The 21098-nt window shown below is 37.1% G+C and overlaps 1 protein-coding gene across 11 annotated transcripts in view; it reads left to right on the top strand.

Annotated features, from left to right (window-relative positions):
- The window catches only part of LOC150083758 (uncharacterized), a 999111-nt gene that overhangs the window by 364359 nt on the left and 613654 nt on the right, over positions 1–21098 (top strand). For all 11 annotated transcript variants that reach the window (XM_090377461.1, XM_090377460.1, XM_090377466.1 and 8 more), the window contains exon 5: positions 10132–10167. In XM_090377461.1, the coding sequence (XP_090233587.1) occupies positions 10132–10167 (36 nt within the window). The remainder of the gene's footprint in view (positions 1–10131; positions 10168–21098) is intronic.

Here is a 21098-nt window from a genome sequence, read left to right on the forward strand (position 1 = left end):
TCTCCCCCTTAACCATCCTTTTATCCATTGTAGCAACTTACCCTTAATACCATTCTGCTCCAATTTGTACAATAGTCTTCCATGCGCAACAGTGTCAAAAGCTTTCCTGAAATCCAAATATATGATATCAAAATTATTTTTTGCATCCAGTTCCTTTGTAACCACATCATAATATCCTATCAAATTTGTCAGACAAGACTTTCCCTTAACAAACCCATGCTGTGTCTGAATTATTGCTGCAGTCTTGTCTAGATGATCCTGCAATGCATCTTTAACCAGTGACTCCATTATTTTACCAGGAACAGAAGTTAAACTAACTGGTCTGTAAGTAAAGGACATTCTTATCAAAACTAAAGAACTAAAATGGTCTTGGGCAGGACAATAGCTCGAAGATATGATGACAGATGGACTAAGAGAATAACAGAATGGTACCCGAGAGGAGCTAGAAGAAAACCTGGAAGACAACAACTTAGATGGACAGATAAAATTCAAGAGTTTGTGGGTAGTAAATGGATGGCCATTGAACAAAACAGAAGGAACTGGAAAGTTGCTGGAGTGGCCTTTATCCTGCAGTAGATTGAAAATGGCTGATGATGATGATATCAACTGTCCAGTATGTTCATATTTCCCAAATCCCTTATGGTGATTTCAGTGCCAAAAATATGGGCACTCTCAAATGAAGCAAATAGGGCAAGTAGCTTTTGAGGCAAAAAGCCTCCCTCTTTCTCAATTTCATCATCATCAGCCATTTTTCAATCCACTGCAGGATGAAGGCCTCTCCAGCAACTTTCCAGTTCCTTCTGTTTTGAGCACTGGCCATCCATTTACTACCCACAAACTCATGAATTTCATCTATCCGTCTCTGCCTTTGTCTTCCAGGTTTTCTTCTAGCTCCTCTTGGATACCATTCTGTTATTTTCTTAGTCCATCTGTCACCATGTCTTCGAGCTATGTGTCCTGCCCAAGACCATTTTAGTTCTTTAGTTTTGATAAGAATGTCCTTTACATGAGTTTGCTGCCTAATCCATGTATTTCACTTCTTATCTAACAGTCTGATTCCCAGTATAATTCGTTCCATTCTTCACTGTGTAGTTCTCAGCTTCTCTTCCATTCTTTTGGTGAGTGCCCAAGTTTCACTTCCATAAGTCATGGTGGGGAGTATACATTGGTTCATTATTTTACATTTCAGACAAACTGGGATATTGCTCTTCAGTATGTGACTATATTTCCTGAATGCTATCCATCCGAAATTTATTCTTCTCTTGACTTCCAGCCATTTATCATTATTACAACTAATAACTTGTCCCAGATAAGTATATGACTCCACCTTTTCAATTACTGTTCCTTCAATCATTATTTCCCTTTCTGTGGCATACTTGTTCATCATTACTTTTGTTTTAGCCATATTCATCTTTAGTCCAAAATCCTTACTAACTGCGCATAACTGATTAAGATTTTCCTCTAATTCTTTGGGATCGTGGCTTATGACCACAATGTCATCTGCAAATCGTAAATGGTTTAGGTACTCTCCGTTCACATTGACTCCTTTCTGCGATCATCTAATCTTCTGAAAGCTTCCTCAAGGGCAGCAGTAAACAGCTTCGGAGATATTGTGTCTCCTTGTCGAACTCCTTTCTCAATTTTAAATTTCCTACTGTCTTTGTCTAGTCTAATAAAGGAGGTAGCACTCTCATATATTTTCTTCAAAATCATACATGGGGTATCTATGCCTTGTCTTTGCCTGAAACATTGCCTTATGCTGTATAGAATCAAATGCCTTTTCATAATCCACAAATGCCAGGCATAATGGTGTTTTATATTCATTTGCTTTCTCCATTAACTGTGATATTACGTGAAGGTGATCCTTAGTTGAGAATCCTGTCCTAAAGCCAGCTTGCTCTTTTGGTTGATTCTCATCAAGTATTCTTTCTAATCTGTTAGTAATGACCCTTGTGAACAACTTGTAGATGTGGGATAACAAGCTAATTGGTCTGTAATTTCCAATTTCTGATTTATCTCCTTTCTTATGCAGCAAAACTATGATTGCATTATTTCACTGCTTAGGCGTCACACCTTTTCTAATGCACTTTGTGAAGAGCCTTGCCAGTTTTTGTGTTATGTCTCTTCCTCCAAATTTTAACAACTCTACAGTAACTTCATCTTCCCCCGGGGCTTTCTGATTCTTCATTTTATTCAATGCATGTTCTACCTCATCAGGAAGAATATCGGGCATGTCGTATGTGTTGTTACTTTGCAATCCATCTTCCCCACTTCTGGCATCATTTCCCTGCTCCTTGTATAATTCTCTATAGTAGTCTTCTGCTATTTGAATTATGCCTTCTCTGCTGTTTATAAGTACACCATCGCCATTCTTCAGTTTCAGTATCATTTGTCTTTCTGTATTACTGCTCATGGCTGCTGATTTAAATCCTTTGTTTTCCCTTAATGCTTGTTCTACTTTTCTTGTGTTAAATCTTCTTATGTCCTCTCTGAGTCGCTTTCTAATGGCTTTGCATAACTCAGTATACTTAATTTTCTCCCTGTCAGTGTTTTTCTTGCTTTTCATTTGTCATCTTTGGTTCATCATGACAAGTGTTTCTTGACTAATTTTTTCTTCTTTGGATTTCTTTTTTCCCTATAGGTTTCTTGGACTTTATCACTTTCAGAAAGTTGTAATATTCCTCGTCGATATCTTGGTCCTGGGCAGTCTGCAGAAGCTCAAACTTGTTTTTAAGTTCCAGTACATACTGGCTTTTCTCCTCTTCTGTTATCTCAAAGACCTTTGTATTATTTACTCGAGTCAGTTTTTTCCTTTCCTTTCCTACATCTATATCAAGTGTACATCTTACCATTCTGTGATCACTTCCAACATTTACCTTATTCAGGACGGTAACATCATTCACAATATATCTTCTGTTAGTGAGGATTAACTACTAATGAAATGGATTAACTACTAATGAAATCGATTTCATTAGTAGTTAATCCATTTGGACTCTTCCATGTCCACTTTCTGTTCACCCTTTTCTTGAAAAAAGTGTTCATTACTGACAGTCCTTGAGATTCTGCAAATTCCACAAGTCTTTCACCTCTTTCATTTCTTTCACCAATTCCAAAATTTCCTATAGTTCCTCTTTCTGCGCTGTTTTGTCTTTCTCCAACCTTAGCATTGAAGTCCCCATAATAATAGTGTAGTGGGTTTTCTGCTCATCTAGAAGACTCTCAATTTCGGTGTACATTTCTTCAGCCTCTTCATCATCATGGCTCGATGTTGGTGCATAAATCATTATAGTCTTTAGCTTGTACCTCTTAGAAATCTTGAGTATTAGTCTTGACACCCTTGGTGATGTACTTTTGAATTCCAAAATGTTGTTTTTAAAATCTTTATGGACCAGAAACCCAACTCCACCTTCACTCCTTTCACTGTTTCCATTGGTGTACAGCAGATTTCCACTTGATAAACTTATAAGTGATTCATTTCTTCTTCTTGTTTCAGCCAAACCGATGATATTCCAATTCACATTTTCTAATTCCTTTTCCATCTCTAATATCCTGTCTTCACCGATGAGTGATCTTACGTTATAACAGGCCAAGTTCAGTTTCTGTGCATGGCAGCCTGCTCGTACCCAGAGATTCATAGCACCCTCTGCTTCCACTTCGATCCTCTCACTGCCGTAAGAGGGAGAGTGAAAGCTGCTGGGGACTGAGGGCCATTTCTTTTGTCGTTCTGTGATATGCTGGAGGGTTTGGTCTTTTCCTCTTCACGCTGACCAGGCGTCTTGAAGAGAACCACTCTACACGTTCGTTGCCACCTAAGTGACGTAACAGGGCTTACCATCGAGAAGGTGTGCATGAGTGGATTTTAGGGAGGCAGGCCAACCGGACTTCTCCTAAATCTTCTGTAATAGAGAGATATTGGATCCATCAGTGTTTTAGGCTGAGTGTCTGATAACACACAGGATACCTGTTCCCCTCTAAGCCCCTTTCTCAATTTACTGAAGCCTATTACAGCAAATACTTAGCCTTGTGCATGCATATAGATACCCAGCTGCCAACTGCAATTGATGATGGAAAGTAAAGAAAGAAAGAAGGGAAGGAAGAAATATTGGAAGAGGACATTAACTGTCAGGCTCAGCATTGTTGTTAGCCGACCGGGCTAGCCGAGTGGGTAAAGTACCGGCCTGGCAACCCAAAGGTCGCGGGTTCGATTCCCGCCTCGGGCTTGGATCAAAATACTGCAAAAACCTTGGGAGGTGCAATATGGCCACAGAAGCCGATGCGCCAATAACTACCAAATCAAAACCAAATCAATCAGCATTGTTGTTGCAATGTTCATTAGATAAGTTCTTAGGTCACCCCTCTCATCACATAAAATGACGGCCTCCATAATACAATGTATGCGGGTTCCAACATTACAATTGATGGTGAAACCCACCACAGCTATATAGGGGACCTCTAGCTATGAAAGATGATGAGAATTGTTAGCCCAATCTATTATTTCAACCTTGGGATGGGGATTATAATTGTAATGCTGCTCAAACGAGTAATGAGCTGTCAAAATCAGCACGAATAGCCCCCTCCCATGCTTATTAATATGATTATTGTATTCGGTTTGACTGATGTAACACACCCCACAATCCAGGCAAGTAATCCAATATGCAACAGCCATATGGAAAAGTGAAATAGCTGATTTAACTTTGGATAAAACTGATTATAATTTCCTGCCAGGGAGCTGCATGCAACCAATATGGTACTGGTGCAACGCTTTGGCAATGTGTGTAGACACACCTGGATAGTGGAGAATGCAGGCAGTGGCAACCAGATCATAACCCTGATTAACGTGACTAACAGACTCATTGTCCAATATCTGGAATTTAGATAAGTCTGTCCTGATTCTGACAAACTCAGCCTTCTTTTCTATAAGTTCCTTTCTTGAGTACTGTATACAGGTCTGGAATCCTCATTTTAAGAAGGATGTAGAGCTGTTGGAACGAGTACAGAGAAGGGCAACAAGATAAGTGAATTTCACAAAGGGTTGCTGTTATGAAGAAAGGCTTAAGTTTTGCAGATTACAGTGTTTGGAGACTAGGCACCTGCGAGATGATCTGATTGAGGTGTATAAAGCCTTAAATGGCTTGAGCATGCTCAATGCTGATGGGATCTATCCTCTTGCTCAGAATGAGAGGGCATAAATTCAAATTGAGGAAAGATAGTTGTAGGATAGATATGCGGAAGTTTGCCTTTAGCCATCGGGTAGTTGGTTGGTGGAACAGACTTCCTTTTGTTGTGGAAGTTGAAAGCCTAAATAAATTTAAGGCTGAGTTGGACAGGTATTTGGAACGAACAAAGGGATGAAATCGGAGCATTTTTTTTTTTTTTTTTTCCTTTTTGCTGATGCTGCATAGGCTTGCTTTCCTGCATTGTATGCCTCTACTAATGCTAATAATGTTGCTACAGTGCAATCATGCAAGCTTAAATAAAGCCCTCACTGTACTGTATAAACACCCTGAGTTATGTGCAGATTTAAAGTTAGTATATTGACCTTTGCACATAGATTTTCTATGAAGTGACATTACCAAATGAGAAACAATATGGGGAATCACCAAATCATTCAGAATTGGAAGAGCACCATTTATCTCCATTTTCATGTGAATGTATTAAATGGCAACATAGAATTAATATACTGGAGGAGTAGTTCCTCTGACTACTGAGATATAATAGCAGAAATATCATTGACATATCTCTGCCAGAGTCTAACACAAGTCATATATTGCTTTTAAATTTTTTAATAATGCCTTGGAGGGATATATTTTATAAAGGAATGGCCAATATAACTAGCTACTGAGTGGGAATGTTTGAAGAAACACAGAAAAGCTTGATGGCAAACCAAGCCACACACAATTCGCAGGTCAGCAGAATAAAATTAACATGATGTTCCATAACAGCAAGGCCTCCGTAGCTGGGTGGTTAGGAGCGGGAGTGTGGTAGCACAAGCTCTTTGAGTAGACCGGGGTTCAAGCCCCTGACTGCGAAATAAGGTCGGTCTGCTAATCTACACTGGACTAGCATGACAGATTATGGTCCGATTTCTTTTTATCATAACAGCAAATAAGATTAGGTGATCCACTGATCGAGCAAGAGGTGACAGACAATAAACTGAGTAACATGGACATTTCAAATGATCTGATTGCCATGTGAGTGTAACGGCTATAACATCATAGGAAAAGGTGATTGACTGACATGGTGATTCAGATCAATCAGTGCTTAAGATGAAAATATTTGTTATTAGAGTTCCTAGTTTTCCCACATGTTCGTAGTCTCTTTCCTTTTTATTATTATTTATTATTATTATTATTATTATTATTAGCTATATGGTGCAAGGAAGCCTGAGGCTTATGCTGCACCAGCCAAAAAAAAAAAAAAAAAAAAAAAAATTCCCCGAGTCACCCTGAGAGAGAGAGAGAGAACTAGAAGGGAATCACCAAGAAAGAGAAGAATGATGATATCCAGCTCAGGACCCTGGGTGTGCCAAACCCATACTCACCAGATGTGAGCCCCTGGGGTTAACTTTAATTATCATATTACTTATACAGGGTGTACTGAAAGTATATGAACACATTTAGTTTTTAAATTGTGTTTGCCAGGCATAATGTAGTTGCATGGAAAGGTCAGATTTTGAAAGGTAGGGTCTTTAAGTTTTGTTTCACATCATTTCAAGGCAGTCGATGAGGGACATTGGCCTGTGCGGTCATGCATTGCTTGTGTTGAGTTAATTATGAACTTGTTGGCTGGAACTCATGGCAACTCATTGTGAAGGTATTCATAATATGAGATATAACTTAAAACAATGCCATTTTACTAATATTCTGATTTATTCAGATATAGCTATGTATTTCTGATGCACTTGCACTATATTTATACATAGTCTAGACTCTTCCATAGTTTGAGGCTTATGCCCTAAACGTTTTAGAGTTATTTGTGAACATAATTTGCATGTTAGAAACTCAGTTACAGTTTGCTGTCAGTTTCAAACCCACAGTACTTCATCTCATCATCCCATTTTGACTTTTGTTGCCAGATGGCAAATGATGGTTTCAGTACAAGGTGCATATTGTGTTCACACAAGTGTCCTTTGACATCTCCATAAATCGAGGCAGCATGTTACTGAATGGAGTAATTTTCAAATAGTTAGATGGCATGCTGCAGCAATTAACATTTCAGATAGAAGCAAAGTGTTAGAAGAATATTATGCCAGAGTAAGTTCCATACAAGTTATGCATTATTCAAGAATTGCCAGAACAAGCCTTGAATAACACAGATAAATTGAATCAGATACAGTTCTTTAGACAATTTTGGAATTGAAAAACTGATATGTAAACAGCCTAAATTAACTAATAATGTCTGATGAAGCTTATTTTCAAATTTTTTGGTTCATAAATAAATGAAACTTATTGTGTTCAATAAAATCCATATGAAATGCATCTGGCTCCTCTTTCTTTTCAGCTAAGATAACAATATGGTGTGATGCATAGTTTGAGAAAGACTGTCTTCAAGACATAAGATTAGGCTAACATAATATTTTCCAGTAATTTTGGCATATTATGTTAAAAAGTTTTAACATAACATACCAAATTTTTTAACATAATTAAAAACCTTCTAAATTAGTACCTTCTCAACTTTTGATATGGTACTATTGCATCTAGCATATAGAACTAGTTTAGAAGAGAGTTGAATTGGGTGGTAAGCATTAGCCAATTTAAGATGAAAGTTATGTGATGAAATTTGTCTATGTATATGCACTGGTGGAAAGTCTAAAAATAAATAAATAAATAAATAATAATAATAATAAATAAATAAAATAAAAATAGATAGAAGAGTTCTTTAATATCTTAGAAAGTGCAGTATAAAATTAAAAAAAAAAAAAAAAAAACACCTCTAAAATATTCTACACTACCTAATAAAATTTAGAATGTAGGACTTAACAGATGACTTATGGACTTTTGAAACCAAAAATAAAACTAATCCGTTAGGTGCTCCACTCCCAATATTTATCCTAAAATACTTACCCACAAAAAAATTATACTATAGTGAGATGTGACATGTTTTGTTTAGGGTGACCAACCAAGGCGAGAGAGAGAGAGAGAGAGAGACACACACACACACACACACACACACACACACACACACACACACACACACACACACACACACACACACACACACACACACACACACACACACACACACACACACACACACACGGCATAAATGTAGGGTAAAAAAAAATCAGAAACCTCTGGTTTCCTTGTATCACATGGCTAGTACTAGCATTGACACGTGGTCAAACTTGGGTATATGGTAGCACGTTTGAGTTGACCATGGTACAAGTCCCTGGACTGTTAAACATGGTAATGATTGTATTATTGTCAGAAATTAGTGAACTCCTCTGACTTACGTGCTAGAATATAAACAAAACATTTAATACTAATAACTATCTTGATATCAAATTTAAAAAAAAAAAATTTTTTTTTTTTTTTAATTTGATTTTGATATTTTAACAAATTCAGTCCCCAAACTTTTAGATTATACAGGGTGATTCACTACCAGTGCGACAAACTTGCAGGAGGTGTAGGGGGCACAAAGACGAATCGGAATCACATAGCATTGCAGGGTCCGAAATGCCTTCGTCATGCGGTAGAGGATGGCCAGTGCATGTCGGCCAGTTCAAACGTTGAACTGGCCGACATGCACCTCGCGTATGGAGCTGAGGACTGTAACGGGCGCACTGCTCTGTGCTTGTACCAGGAATGTTTACCGCACAGGCATGCTCCTCATCATACGATTTTCACACGTGTGCACAGAAGCTTACGTGAGACTGGTTGTTTCACAAGAGGTACCATGAATCGAGAGCGAACAATGAGGATGCCAGACAATGAGGAGAATGTCCTATGTCTTGCAGAAGGCAATCCGAGTACGAGTACTCGAGCGATAGGCCAACAAGTGGGTATTTCCCAATCCACTGTATGGAGGATACTCCATACAGTGGATTGGTTTGGTTTGTCAACATCAAAATTTTGTTAACAAACTCATTTGGTTTGTCAACAAACCAAATGAGTTCATACCATCTGCAACGCGTCCAATCATTGGAGCCTGCGGATTATCCACTCCGGAGGACTTTTGCTACTTGGTTTCTTCAACAGAGTGCGGTAGACAGCGCATTTGCTGCATCTGTATTGTTCACGGATGAGGCAAGTTTCACAAGAGAGGGAACCTTCAATCAACATAACGCCCATTTGTGGGCTTTGGAGAACCGCCCATGGTACGTGAACACATGCAACTCAACGCCATTTCTCTGTCAGTGTTTGGGCCGGCATTGTTGGGGACCACCTCATTGGACCGTACCTTCTGCCCCCTTGTCTGGACAGTAGGGCATACTTGATCTTTCTACAGCAAGTCCTGCCTGAACTTATTGAAGAAGCACATGTTGCTCAGTAATTGCGCCGCTCAATGTGGTTCCAGCATGATGGGGCTCCCCCACATTACACCAGTGACGTCCGCGAACACCTAAATGTTACATTTGGACAGCATTGGATAGGTCGTGGTGGTCCGGTTCATTGGCCTGCTAGATCGCCGGACCTATCATGCCTGGACTTCTTCTGCTGGGGTCAAATTAAGTTGGTGTACGAGACCCCCGTTGATTCAGTTGAAGACCTTGTCGCTCGCATCTCTGTAGCTACCACGGAGATTCGAGACACACCAGGAATCTTCCAGAACGTTAGGGATTCCATGCGGCGGTGCTGTGAAGCCTGTGTGACTGCTTCTGGTCGAACTTTCGAACACCTTCTGTAGCAAGCATGGCTTTTTGCCAATGTAAAACTTGTCATTAAAATGATTTCTGTTACACTAACGAGTTTCTGTTTCTGTTCTTTTTCTTTGCTTCTTTGTTCACACGACCTCCTGCATGACGAAGGCATTTCGCACCCTGCAATGCTATGTGATTCCGATACGTATTTGTGTCCCCTACACCTCCTGCATGTTTGTCGCACTGGTAGTGAATCACCCTGTATACTGTTTGTTGTAATTGTGCACATTTTCCTGTTGTGACTCACTGAAATGGTTTGTTTCTTTATCTAGGGTGCTATTGGCATTGATGGACCAAAAGGTGATCCAGTAAGTAATTCTCTATATTCTAGGTTAAATCTATCAGAATACCTAATGAGTACTAAGGTATCTAAATGAATAGTTGGTCGAAAATGTTTATAATTTTCTTCCAGTGAATACTTTAAACTAAGTTATTTTCCGACTTTGATTTGTGTTGTTAAGTACAGATGTAAAAGGATTTAAGTTCTGAGCAACACACTAATTCTTTTAAATTTATTAAAACTACTTACTTCCATTAGATGGAACTTTGTTGCAATTAATTACCCTAGCTGAAAGCAAATTTTCATACATCTTTCTGCAACCGTTCTTTTCCAATTTAAATTTTTGGTCTCCTGTGTGTGTGTAGATTTACAGACTAAAGATGCCATCAACATTTAGTTAACTGAACCCATTCACAGAACTCAAGTCTTTCATGAAAAAGTACCCTCTTGTCTCCCCGATTAATCTTATTTCTCTTTTTACCCATTCCAACAGATCCATATCCTTTCTAAAATAAGAGTTCAAGATCTGTGTACAGTATTCATAATGTAGCCTACCATTACCTTATACTGTGGGATAATCATCACTCTGTCCCTACTGGCAAAATTTCTGTGTCATTGACAGCATCCCACGAGCTGTCCTAGAAGATCGTCTGCACTGCTTAGCCAATTTCACATTGGATTATATATTTACCCCTGGTTCTTTTTTATTTTCTGCTATCTTGAGTTTGATTCCTCCTAAATGATGTTATTCTGAGATTCTTGCTATCCAAATGAAGTATCTGGCATTTGTTAGTGCAGTGATAAACCCCCAACTAAGAATGGGACTGCATGTAAATTTAAACATGTACTCACTTATTCGTGAAATTTTATTATTTCAAAAGTAAATTTTTGCTACCCTTGTGGCTTGTCACCTTCATCGCTTCATCAGTATTGTTATTTTATTTGATTACATTTATTTTTATTATTATTTTTTTTTTTTCATGTGAAAACCACAAACATGAAAGGTATTAAAACCTATAATACTTAGTACCATGTATGTTGTTGTTGTTGTTATTTGGTTTTTAGGAGCATTAGCAACTAAGGCCATATTGCTCCGGTGCGGTGGTCATTCCCTGACCTTTCCGCATGCTCCGTATTTGGTGGTGACGGGTTCGAACCCCGGTCTAATCAAGAAGCATGTGCTACCACTGCTGCTCCTTCCCACCTGGCTACGGAGGCGTGCAGTACCATGTATAGGTTGATGGCTGAGAAGACAGAAAATGCTTATTGACAGAAATTAAAGTTGGTTCTATGGGTTTGGAGTTGGACAGTGAATGGACTTTCAGAATAGTTTGGAGGAGAGTGGGGGGGGGGGAAATTAAATGCCAATTCAGATGAACAGTACCCATGGAATTATGTATAGAAAAAAATGCAGCAAAAACTGAACATCTATGAGATAGAGTGGACAGACTTTGTAAGAGATGGGTCCTTAACCTGACTGCTCCCTTTTGAATGAGATCAAGAAGCTTGAGAAGTTTTGGGGACATTACCCCCAGATGTGGGAATAATATTCCATGGTAGGACACGTTAAAGGTTTGTACAGAATGAGCATTTGTTTATAAGAAAATTAATGCCAAGAGCAAAAAAGAAAATACAATTTTTTGATGCAGAGAAAGCAGTATTTGTGATGTATATATGTTAGGAGAGATTAAGAGTGTCCTGAGCTGGATATCATCATTCTTCTCTTTCTTGGTGATTCCTTTCTACTTCTCTCTCTGTCTCTCAGGGTAATAGGGAATTTTTATTTTTTTTGGCCGGTGCAGCATAAGCCTCAGGCTTCCTTGTACCATATGGCTAATAATAATAATAATAATAATAATAATAATAATAATAAAAGTCAAGGTAAACCCTAATAGAGATATGTGATCCTCTCTAGAAATCTTTGTGTACACTTTTGTGTACTGGACACCTTTTTTTTTTTTTTTTTTTTTTGCAAGAAATAAGACAGGACTAAATTTTAGAAGGATTGAAGTTAACTAAATTTTTTTTTGCCCCATTGGAGAATTATCTGGAATTGAGGCTGTTTGTTCAGGGCAAGGTTTCTCAAATTGAAATATAGTGTGCTATCATCAGCGAAATTACGGTAAGTTTCCAGTCAGTGGAAGAAAGAACTGAACCTTGCAGAATACCATTATTAGTGGGGAAGTTAAAAGATAGAGTGCCATCTATCATCACCCATAATGAATGGTCAGAGAGAAAAACTGGAAAATTGCAAAAAAAAAAAAAAAAAAGTTGGCATTCCATAGGATTGGGAGCTTGTTCAGAAGATCTTTATGCCAAACATGAATGAAAAGCCTTAAAAGTGTCAAGAGCAAGAATTACACAACAATCTTCTGTCTGAAGACCAGAGACATTGAGTGGAGGGTATCAATTATGACAGGAGGTGGTTTACTAAGATCATAGATACTGGATTTAGAAGAAAAATAGGATGTTAGCAAGTGAGCTTTGTCTTTAACTGATGATGCAATGGAATCATTAGGTTGTAATAGATCTGGGAGTATTGATAAACGGAAGTTGTGGGCTTTGGCAAGAGACTAGAATGTTTGACTACCATTTGGGCAAGAAGCAAGTTTTGAACTTATAGCCTGTTCAGAATAGAGTATTCATACAGATTAATAGCTGTTTTACAATTTTGAGAGCTTTAGCATAGGCAGAAAATGAAGGTGGAAATTTGGACACAAGCCAAATTCATTGTGTTACATTCTTATTTTGAACAGCCTTAGCACATTTATGGCTACAGTTGCCAAGCGAATCTTAAGACCAAGCAATTTATTTCAATGATTTTTCTTTGTGAGTGTTCTAGCAAATAAAGTTTTCATTTTGATTTTTTTCTCATTTCACTTCAGTAATATAGTCAGTATTTTCGTTTTTCAAAGAAGTTTTTCAAAAGGAGGGTTTTTATTTCATTTGCTCACCTAACTTATCCACTTTGTCACTTGGTGCCATTATTCCTGCTTCCCAATGGCAGGAATGAGTTTGAGTCAAAAGACATCACTCAGGTCTAAAAGGGGTTGAAAATAGATCAGTCTTACCATATAATAATGGATCAAGTGACTCCATTACAACCTTAGATGGTACGTCCAAATATGTCTCAGGGAAATAAATTAAAATCAGTTCCTTTCAACCTGTTTTTGTACTTTCATTCTTGGTGATTTAGTCATTAATGACTCAGCCTGCTGGGAAATTATCCTATTTTTTAGTTCAGAAGATATAGACTTGATTGGCTAATCAAAAATGATCATATGTTTACAATTAGGTCATCTTTCAAAAGAAATCTCACAATATTATCAATAAAAGAAGCTGTTATAACAAAAGACCTCTGCAGATTATCAGTTGAGATTACCCCACATAATACCATGAATTTAATGATGATGAAGAATAATAATGAAGAAAGATGGCATTTTTGCTCCTACATGATCTGTAATTCTTACCTTTAGCTATCCTTTTGCAATTTAAATATTCTGCTTTTATTGATTATTTATCGTAATTAGTAAAAGCAGGATATTTAAATTTAAAAATGTGCCCCTATATACCAGTTACAATAAGATATTATCACTGCCAGCAATATGGACAGTCTTAGGTGATGTTGGGAAGATCCACTTTTTTCTGTGCTGTGAAATGAAAGATCATGATCAGACAAATTACATTGCTTCTACATCCCATTCCATACTGCAGGGGGAAACTACTCAGCTTTTTCCGAAACATGTGAAATGTGATTATTGGAAAACAAATACAAAAATGTAAAGTTAAAAATAAAGTATCCTGCCTGGAGATGAGAAAGCAGTTCCTTCAACTGACCCTCCATGTTCGTATGCTTCTTCAGTAAAACGATAAACAAAATGTAGCTGCATAGAGAGGGTAAAAAAAAAGGTAAAGTGCAACCATTATCAACCCACTGCAGGATGGAAGCCTCCTCAACAATTCATGCTGAGGGAAATGGACCATAATCTGCCACGCTGGTCCAGTGTGGGTTGGCAGATCGACCGTATTCAGCAGTCAGAGGTTTGAATCCCAGTCTACTCAAAGAGCACATGCTACTGCACTCCCGCTCTGACAACTCTGCTACGGAGAGAGGGTGCTATACCTCAAATAAAATCATGCATTGGAATAAAGTACTTTTATCAAGAAAAACAGCATTGAAGGAAATGCTTGAGAAGATCAGGAAATTCCACTCCTTCAATATGGCATCCAGAGCTGACATCTTTAGAAGTAAAGACCAATCTACAACTCATTAAAACTAGAAATATCCAAACACAGATGAAATAGATATCAACATTCATGGAATGAATGTACTTAAGTTACATCCTGAAGCAGGTATGAATAGACCTTGTCCTGTTTTTCTGAAGAAAGAGAGATCCAGACAAGAAAAAAAGCAACCTCTCCACATAGTGCTAGGAGCCTTTAGAACTTCTCCAATTTACAGCTTGTATACAAATGCATTGGTGATTCTGCTGCATCTTTGATGAGATTCTCTACTCTACTCTACTCTACATGTGCATAGCAAAAATAAGCAGATAATTATCACATCAAAACTTGTCCGTTATTCATGAACTGTTATGGGTGATAATCTGAGTATTTGAGCTTTTCAATCACATCTACACTGTAGACATGAATTCAGAGCGTCCTTGGTTGCTGACCATACCTTTATCCATTTTGTAACTAACAAAATGAAAGAAAAATGATATATCTCCAATTGTTAATCAGAAGCTAAATTTGTTGCACAGTTTGAAAATAGAAGCAGTTATCAGATTTATACAGATGAATAAAAATTGAATAACTCAGTGGATGCTGTAGTAGTTTTTCCAGAAACAACTGTATCTGTTCTCTTGCCTGTTATTTGCAGTACTTTTGCAGCAGATCTATGGGCCTTTAAACTAGCCTTGGATGGTATTAGCAAGCACTAGCTGTGTCCTGCCTTCTTCTGTGCCTTAGCACAGTGCTTGCTCTACAGAGTAATCAGTATTCCTCATGCCCATTCATTTAACATCTTAAGGATCATCTTGGTGATTTTTAAAAAGTAAGAAAAACAATTTGAGTTCCCAGCCATGTTGGACCCTCAAGAGATGCTCTTGTGGATTAAGCTGACAAAAATCCAGATCACAATAAATGCAACTTTAAATTTGTGTATGTTACAGATTATAGAAATATCTTTTGTGCCAAATATACTTTCGTTTTCTACACAACTGTGCACTAAACTTTTCAGAATAAAAAAAAAATAAAAATAATAATAATCTGTGGTATTCTAATGCACAGACATATTTGGGCAGATGTTGTATTGACAAGGCAGCCTATTGAGCACACCTTTCTTACACACAGATATTTACTTTGAGAAGATCTTCTGCTGTACTTTCCCTCAGCTGAAACCCACAGTAAGACACATTCTGATTGATTGTCCATCCTGCTTAGCCACCATACCATTCCTTTGAATCTTTGGCACATCTGACTCTCGTATACTTGGTGACAGTAAACCTATATGAACTTATGTATATTAAATGTCTATGAATAATATATGTGCTTTGATATTCTAGCTATAAATAACTAAAACAAATATAGTGATGATGACTCCAACAGACACATTTTGGCTTTAGTTGCCCTTTTGTCATAAAACACACAACAACAACCTTACTGCATTTATCGTTCTAAGGTTGTTCGTGTTATATGAGGTTTGGCAATAAAGTTCCTAGACTCTACTATTGTGGTCATATTCAATGAGTTTGAAAATAAACAGAAGTGGTACATTGTAGTTCAAACTTACTCCAATGATTTAACATCCTCAAATATTGTGCTACAGAGATTGCTCAGTAGGCTGACAGGTTGCAATAACAATCAGTTTTGTTAGTAGCATTACATTCTTTGTCACGATTCTGCAGTGGAGCAATGAATGAATATCAAATTTTGTTTTACCCTGGGAAAATCTCCAACATATGAAAAGTTAAACACAGTTTATGGTGATGAAACGTTAAGCCATAGCAGTGTGTTTGAATGGTATAAAGTGGTCCAAAGATGGACATGAGGGTGTTTGTTATGATCCAAGGAGTGGGCGTCCATCAGCCTCTCAGAATGTGGATAGAATTGCGAAAGTTTGAGAAACTGTGGCAAGAGATCAGCATTTAACATTCAATGATGGCTGATGAACAAGGAGACAATTCATCATATGTATGAACAAGGAGACAATTCATCAAATTCTGCATGAATATTGAGAGAAAAGCAAGTTCTGTGCAAAATTTGTGCCGTACAGCTTCATGGACGAGTAGAAGCGACAAAGAATGTTCCATGCAAAGACTTCATTCAGATTTGTCAAGACAATCCTAATTTCCTCAATTGTGTTGTCACTGGAGACAAGTGTTGGTTGTTTCAGTATGATCCAGAGAGACGAAGCGCCAGAGCATGCAATGGACTTCAAAATCATCACCAAGGCTCAAAACGATTTGTTTACAGAAATCCAGGATCAAGATGATGCTGATCATGTAATTTTGTGGGAAGCCGACAGGGAGTGTATTGAATCATTGAAGTTAATTATGAGGGCACCTTTGGACTCAGGAGGGATTCCTTTGGATTGGAGAAGTGCCAGTGTATCACCAATGCTAAAGTTGGTAACTACAGATCAGTTAGTTTGACTTCAGTGGGAGGGTAAATCCTAGAAGAAATGATTAAGAGTGCATTCCAGAGACATTTGGATAGATATGGCATTCTGAATACACACAACATGATTTTGTTAAGAAAAAATTATATTTAACTAATTTGTAAGCTGTTTTGACACAGTTTCAACATAGTTTATTTGGATTTTAGCAAGGCATTTCACTCTAGGTTATTGTATAAGCTGAAACATATTGGGATTAATGGGAAAATTCTAAGATGGATTGTTGGGTGGCTACAGGGCAGAAGGCAGAGGGCTGCGATTAATAGATATTCTTCAGGTTGGTGTAAAGTCAGAACTGGGGCTTCCCAGAGATGGGTTCTTGAACCCAGAGCTGCTGCTACCCTATGTGACACCAGTAAGCAAAATCCAATTTACCACCCCAAAATATTTCAATTTAAAAATAAATTATATGTAAATAATTATTATTAATTTATTGAAAAAGAAAAGAATTACGACATATCTCACATATAATATAATGAAAAAACAAACAAAAATAACAAAATCATTCTGAAATTCTGGAAATAAACTTTAAATTCTAAATCACAGTAATCATACTCTATCACAATAATAAAATAAAAGGAAAATTATAATGTTAAAAAAATTATACAAATCTGTTTCCTTGATTAAAGAGATGCAAATTTATTAATTATTTCATTTATTTTTATTTGTTCCAATTGTTCATTTTCCATTGAAATTATTGCCAATTTAGAGAGTCGTTGTTGACACATTGTCGATCGTAAATAATTTTTCATTAATTTTAATTTTGAAAAACTCCGTTCACCTGAGGCAAGGGAAAATTGTCTAAAGTCAGAAAAATTGGCATTAGCATTAGTAGTGGCATATGATGCAAGAAAGCAAGCTTATACAGCATCAGCCAAAAAAAGGGGGGGGGGTGGAACCCATTTCCCCCTACGCTCCAAAAGTTTGTCCAGTTCTTGCTTGAATCTTTTTAAACTGTCAACTTCCACGACAACAGATGGAAGTTTGTTCCACATTCAATCACTCGCTAGCTAAATGCAAAATTCTGAACATCTGTTCTACAACTGTCTTTCCTCGGTTTGAATTTATGCTCTTGCAAGTACGTAATCTGAGCAAGAGGAAGAATCCCATCAACATTGAGCCTGCTCAACCCATTCAAGGCCTTATACACCTCAACTAGATCACCTCATAGGAGTCTAGTCTCCAGAAACTGCAATTTGCAGAACTTCAGCCTTTCTTGGTGAGAGCACCTCTTTGTTCCCCTCATTTGCATAAATTTTTAATGCAACTGTTACATTTGAAAAAGTATCTGTAAAATTGTTTTTAAAAGTATATTGTAACACTTCAAATGGAGTAATATTGTCTTTAATATAAATTTGAAGTACTCTAATTTCTTCAGATAATGCTAAACCATCAATGTCAGACTCGTTATGATCAGTATCATTTAATTTGTTACATAAATCTTTGCAAAGATTTAAAAAATCGTTATATTACCATTTTTTTTTAAATTGAGAAATATTATAAAATATTTTAAATATTTCTACATGTTCTTTCATATTTCTAAACCTTTCAGTTAACGAGAAAATTTTTTTGTCTATAATTTGAAAGAAAAAATTAATTTTGAAATTTCGTTGCGGTTCCTGAATAGCTTTCTCTCTATGTTCATAATCGAAATGACGTCTTTTCAATATTTTCCTTACAGTGCTTACTTCCGGTGCCTCCGTAGGCAGGTGGGAAGGAGCAGCAGTGCGTAGCACACGCTTCTTGATTAGACCGGGTTTCGAGCCCGTCACCACCAAATACGGAGGATGCGGAAATGTCAGGGAATGACCACCGCACCAGAGCAGTATGGCCTTAGTTGCTAATGCTCCTAAAAACCAAATAACAATAACAGTGCTTACTTCTGGAAATGAAGCGGCAATACTAATGATAGTAGCCATATTATTAGCTGAATCGAGAATTTTTTGGAATGCTTCTTCCTCTGTTCTATTTTCTTGAAAATATTCCGTGGTTTCCCATTGGTAGGTGTGTAAGGCAAGGATGTTCCATGTCCCCTATACTATTTGATTTATACGCAGAAGCACTGATAAAAGAGTTCAAAGAAGAGCAGAAAGGAGGTGTAAAAAGTAGGAGGGGGGGATAAAGACAATAAGATTTGCAGATGACTAGATATTGATTGCTAATAATGAAGAATTACAGTGCTCCATGGACATCTTGAACAGCACAATAAAAGAGTAAAATATGAAGATTAACAGTAATAAAGCCAAGGTAATGTGAATGTCAGAGTAACCAGGAAGAAGAATCAATACAACAATAAATGGAATAATATTGGAACAGGTCGACGGATACAGGTACTTGGGAAGCACATTGACAGAAATTGGGAAAAGTCTGGAAGAAATAAAAACAAGGATTGCAATGGGAAAGAAGCATTTAGTAATAGAAAAGAACTATTGAGAAGAAATTTCAAGGAGAATTAAGAAAGCAAATGATGAAAACTAATATGGACTGTTGTACTATATGACTCCAAGATATGGATACTGGGAAAGAGGAGATCAGACGCATAGAAGCTTTCGAGATGTGGGTGTGGAAGAGAATAGAGAGGGTGAAATGGGTGTACAGAGTGAGAATGAGATTTTGCAGAAAGTAGAAAGAGAACGTTTGTAAAGAATTAAGAAGGAGACAAAATAGCTTTATAGGACATGTATTGAGAAGAGAAAGCATGCTGAGGAAAGGGATTGAGGGGTAGATGTGTGGGAAGAGAACGGCTGGGAGAAGGAGAATTGGAATGATGGATTGGACGGTAAGAAGAAATTATGCAAGAATTAAAAGTATAGCACAAGATAGAGGAACATGGCGTCAGTGAAGCCCTGAATCTGCCTGAAGGCAGAGAACTTAAAGAAAAAGAAGATTTTATAACCTCAAAATATAAATATGAAATACAGATCCAGATAAGCAAAGTAATGTTCTACAATTTCATGTACTGTATTTATTTCAAATGAATTATTTGCCTGTCATTTTGAATACTGGTAAATGATGGAAGTCGCGCTAATCATCTAATTGAATAAAACCAATCAGATGACCAGCACGACTTCTAAATATGTGGGACAAGTGGTTGGATAGATTTTTTTATGAGTAGCAATAAGTTGTAGAACGGTAATCCCTTTGGCTCTTAACTTGTGCTTAGCAGCAGCACTAACTGACTCGATAGGTGCGAACAATGCGTTCCCAGTAAAGCCCCTCGTCATCCGTTCATTATATGGAAATTTTCTTCGTTCTACTGAAAGTATTATAAATGTAATTACCCAGGGGAATTTAAAAAAAATCGCTAAATATCAAATTTATCTATAAAGAAGTTTGTTGAACAGAGGTCCAACTTTTATATGTCAAAAAAATTTTTTTGGCGCCCTCCTGAACTGCCACCCTTAAGCAACGCTTACTTCACCTACCCACTTGCGGCAGCTAGAACCACTGTTATTTATTTCTGATTTTCATAAATGACATTGATGGTGGGATAGAAGGCTTGATGTCAAAATTTGCACACAATGTAAAGATTGGGAGAGTAGTTAATGACCAGTATCAAGTAGCGCTCCTTCAGGATGATTTGAACAGGCTGCAAGAATGGTCAGAAAAGTGCCAGCTATATTTTAGTGCAGCAAAATGTTTGTATCATCGGATCAGATTGATAGGAATGGAATTATACAGAATATGTTTGTTAAAGGGAAACCATATGCAACCAAATAGTTTTTACAGGAATGCTTCCAAATAACATCTAGATAATTGTTATTATTCAGGTAGTCTGTAAAATGTCAGTATATTACTAGAATACAACAATATTTGAAATGTAAGGCTCTACTTTTTGGCAGAAAGCCAAAATGTAGAGCCTTACATTTCAAATAAAAGCAAATTTAAAGCAATAGCCATAAAGATAATGAAAAAGACCTTGACATCATTTTTGCAATCCAAAATGATGTTCTCTGAATAGTGTTCGTAAGTTTCTAGGATAAAATATGTTTTGTTTAGACACTCAGGAATTTTGTAAAAACACACACACACACACACACACACACATATATTAAGATTTCTGTGAGTATTCTAAGTCTTGATACCAGATATCTACTTAGTGACTTAATTGAAGTACCTCAATTAACCAAGCTTATATTAACTGAAATTTCTGCTAATTTTGCCAGCCAAAGCAAGAAAACAGAAAGACAAGTAAGGCTTTTAAATTGATTTTTAATTTCATTTTTTTATTGTTTTTTAAATTAATTGATTTTTAAATTAAATTGTACAAACTTTTAAAT

This window comes from Mastigoproctus giganteus, chromosome 7 (genome assembly GCF_048544385.1).
Source record: "Mastigoproctus giganteus isolate SK-2022 chromosome 7, ASM4854438v1, whole genome shotgun sequence".
NCBI classification, from domain to species: domain Eukaryota; kingdom Metazoa; phylum Arthropoda; class Arachnida; order Uropygi; family Thelyphonidae; genus Mastigoproctus; species Mastigoproctus giganteus.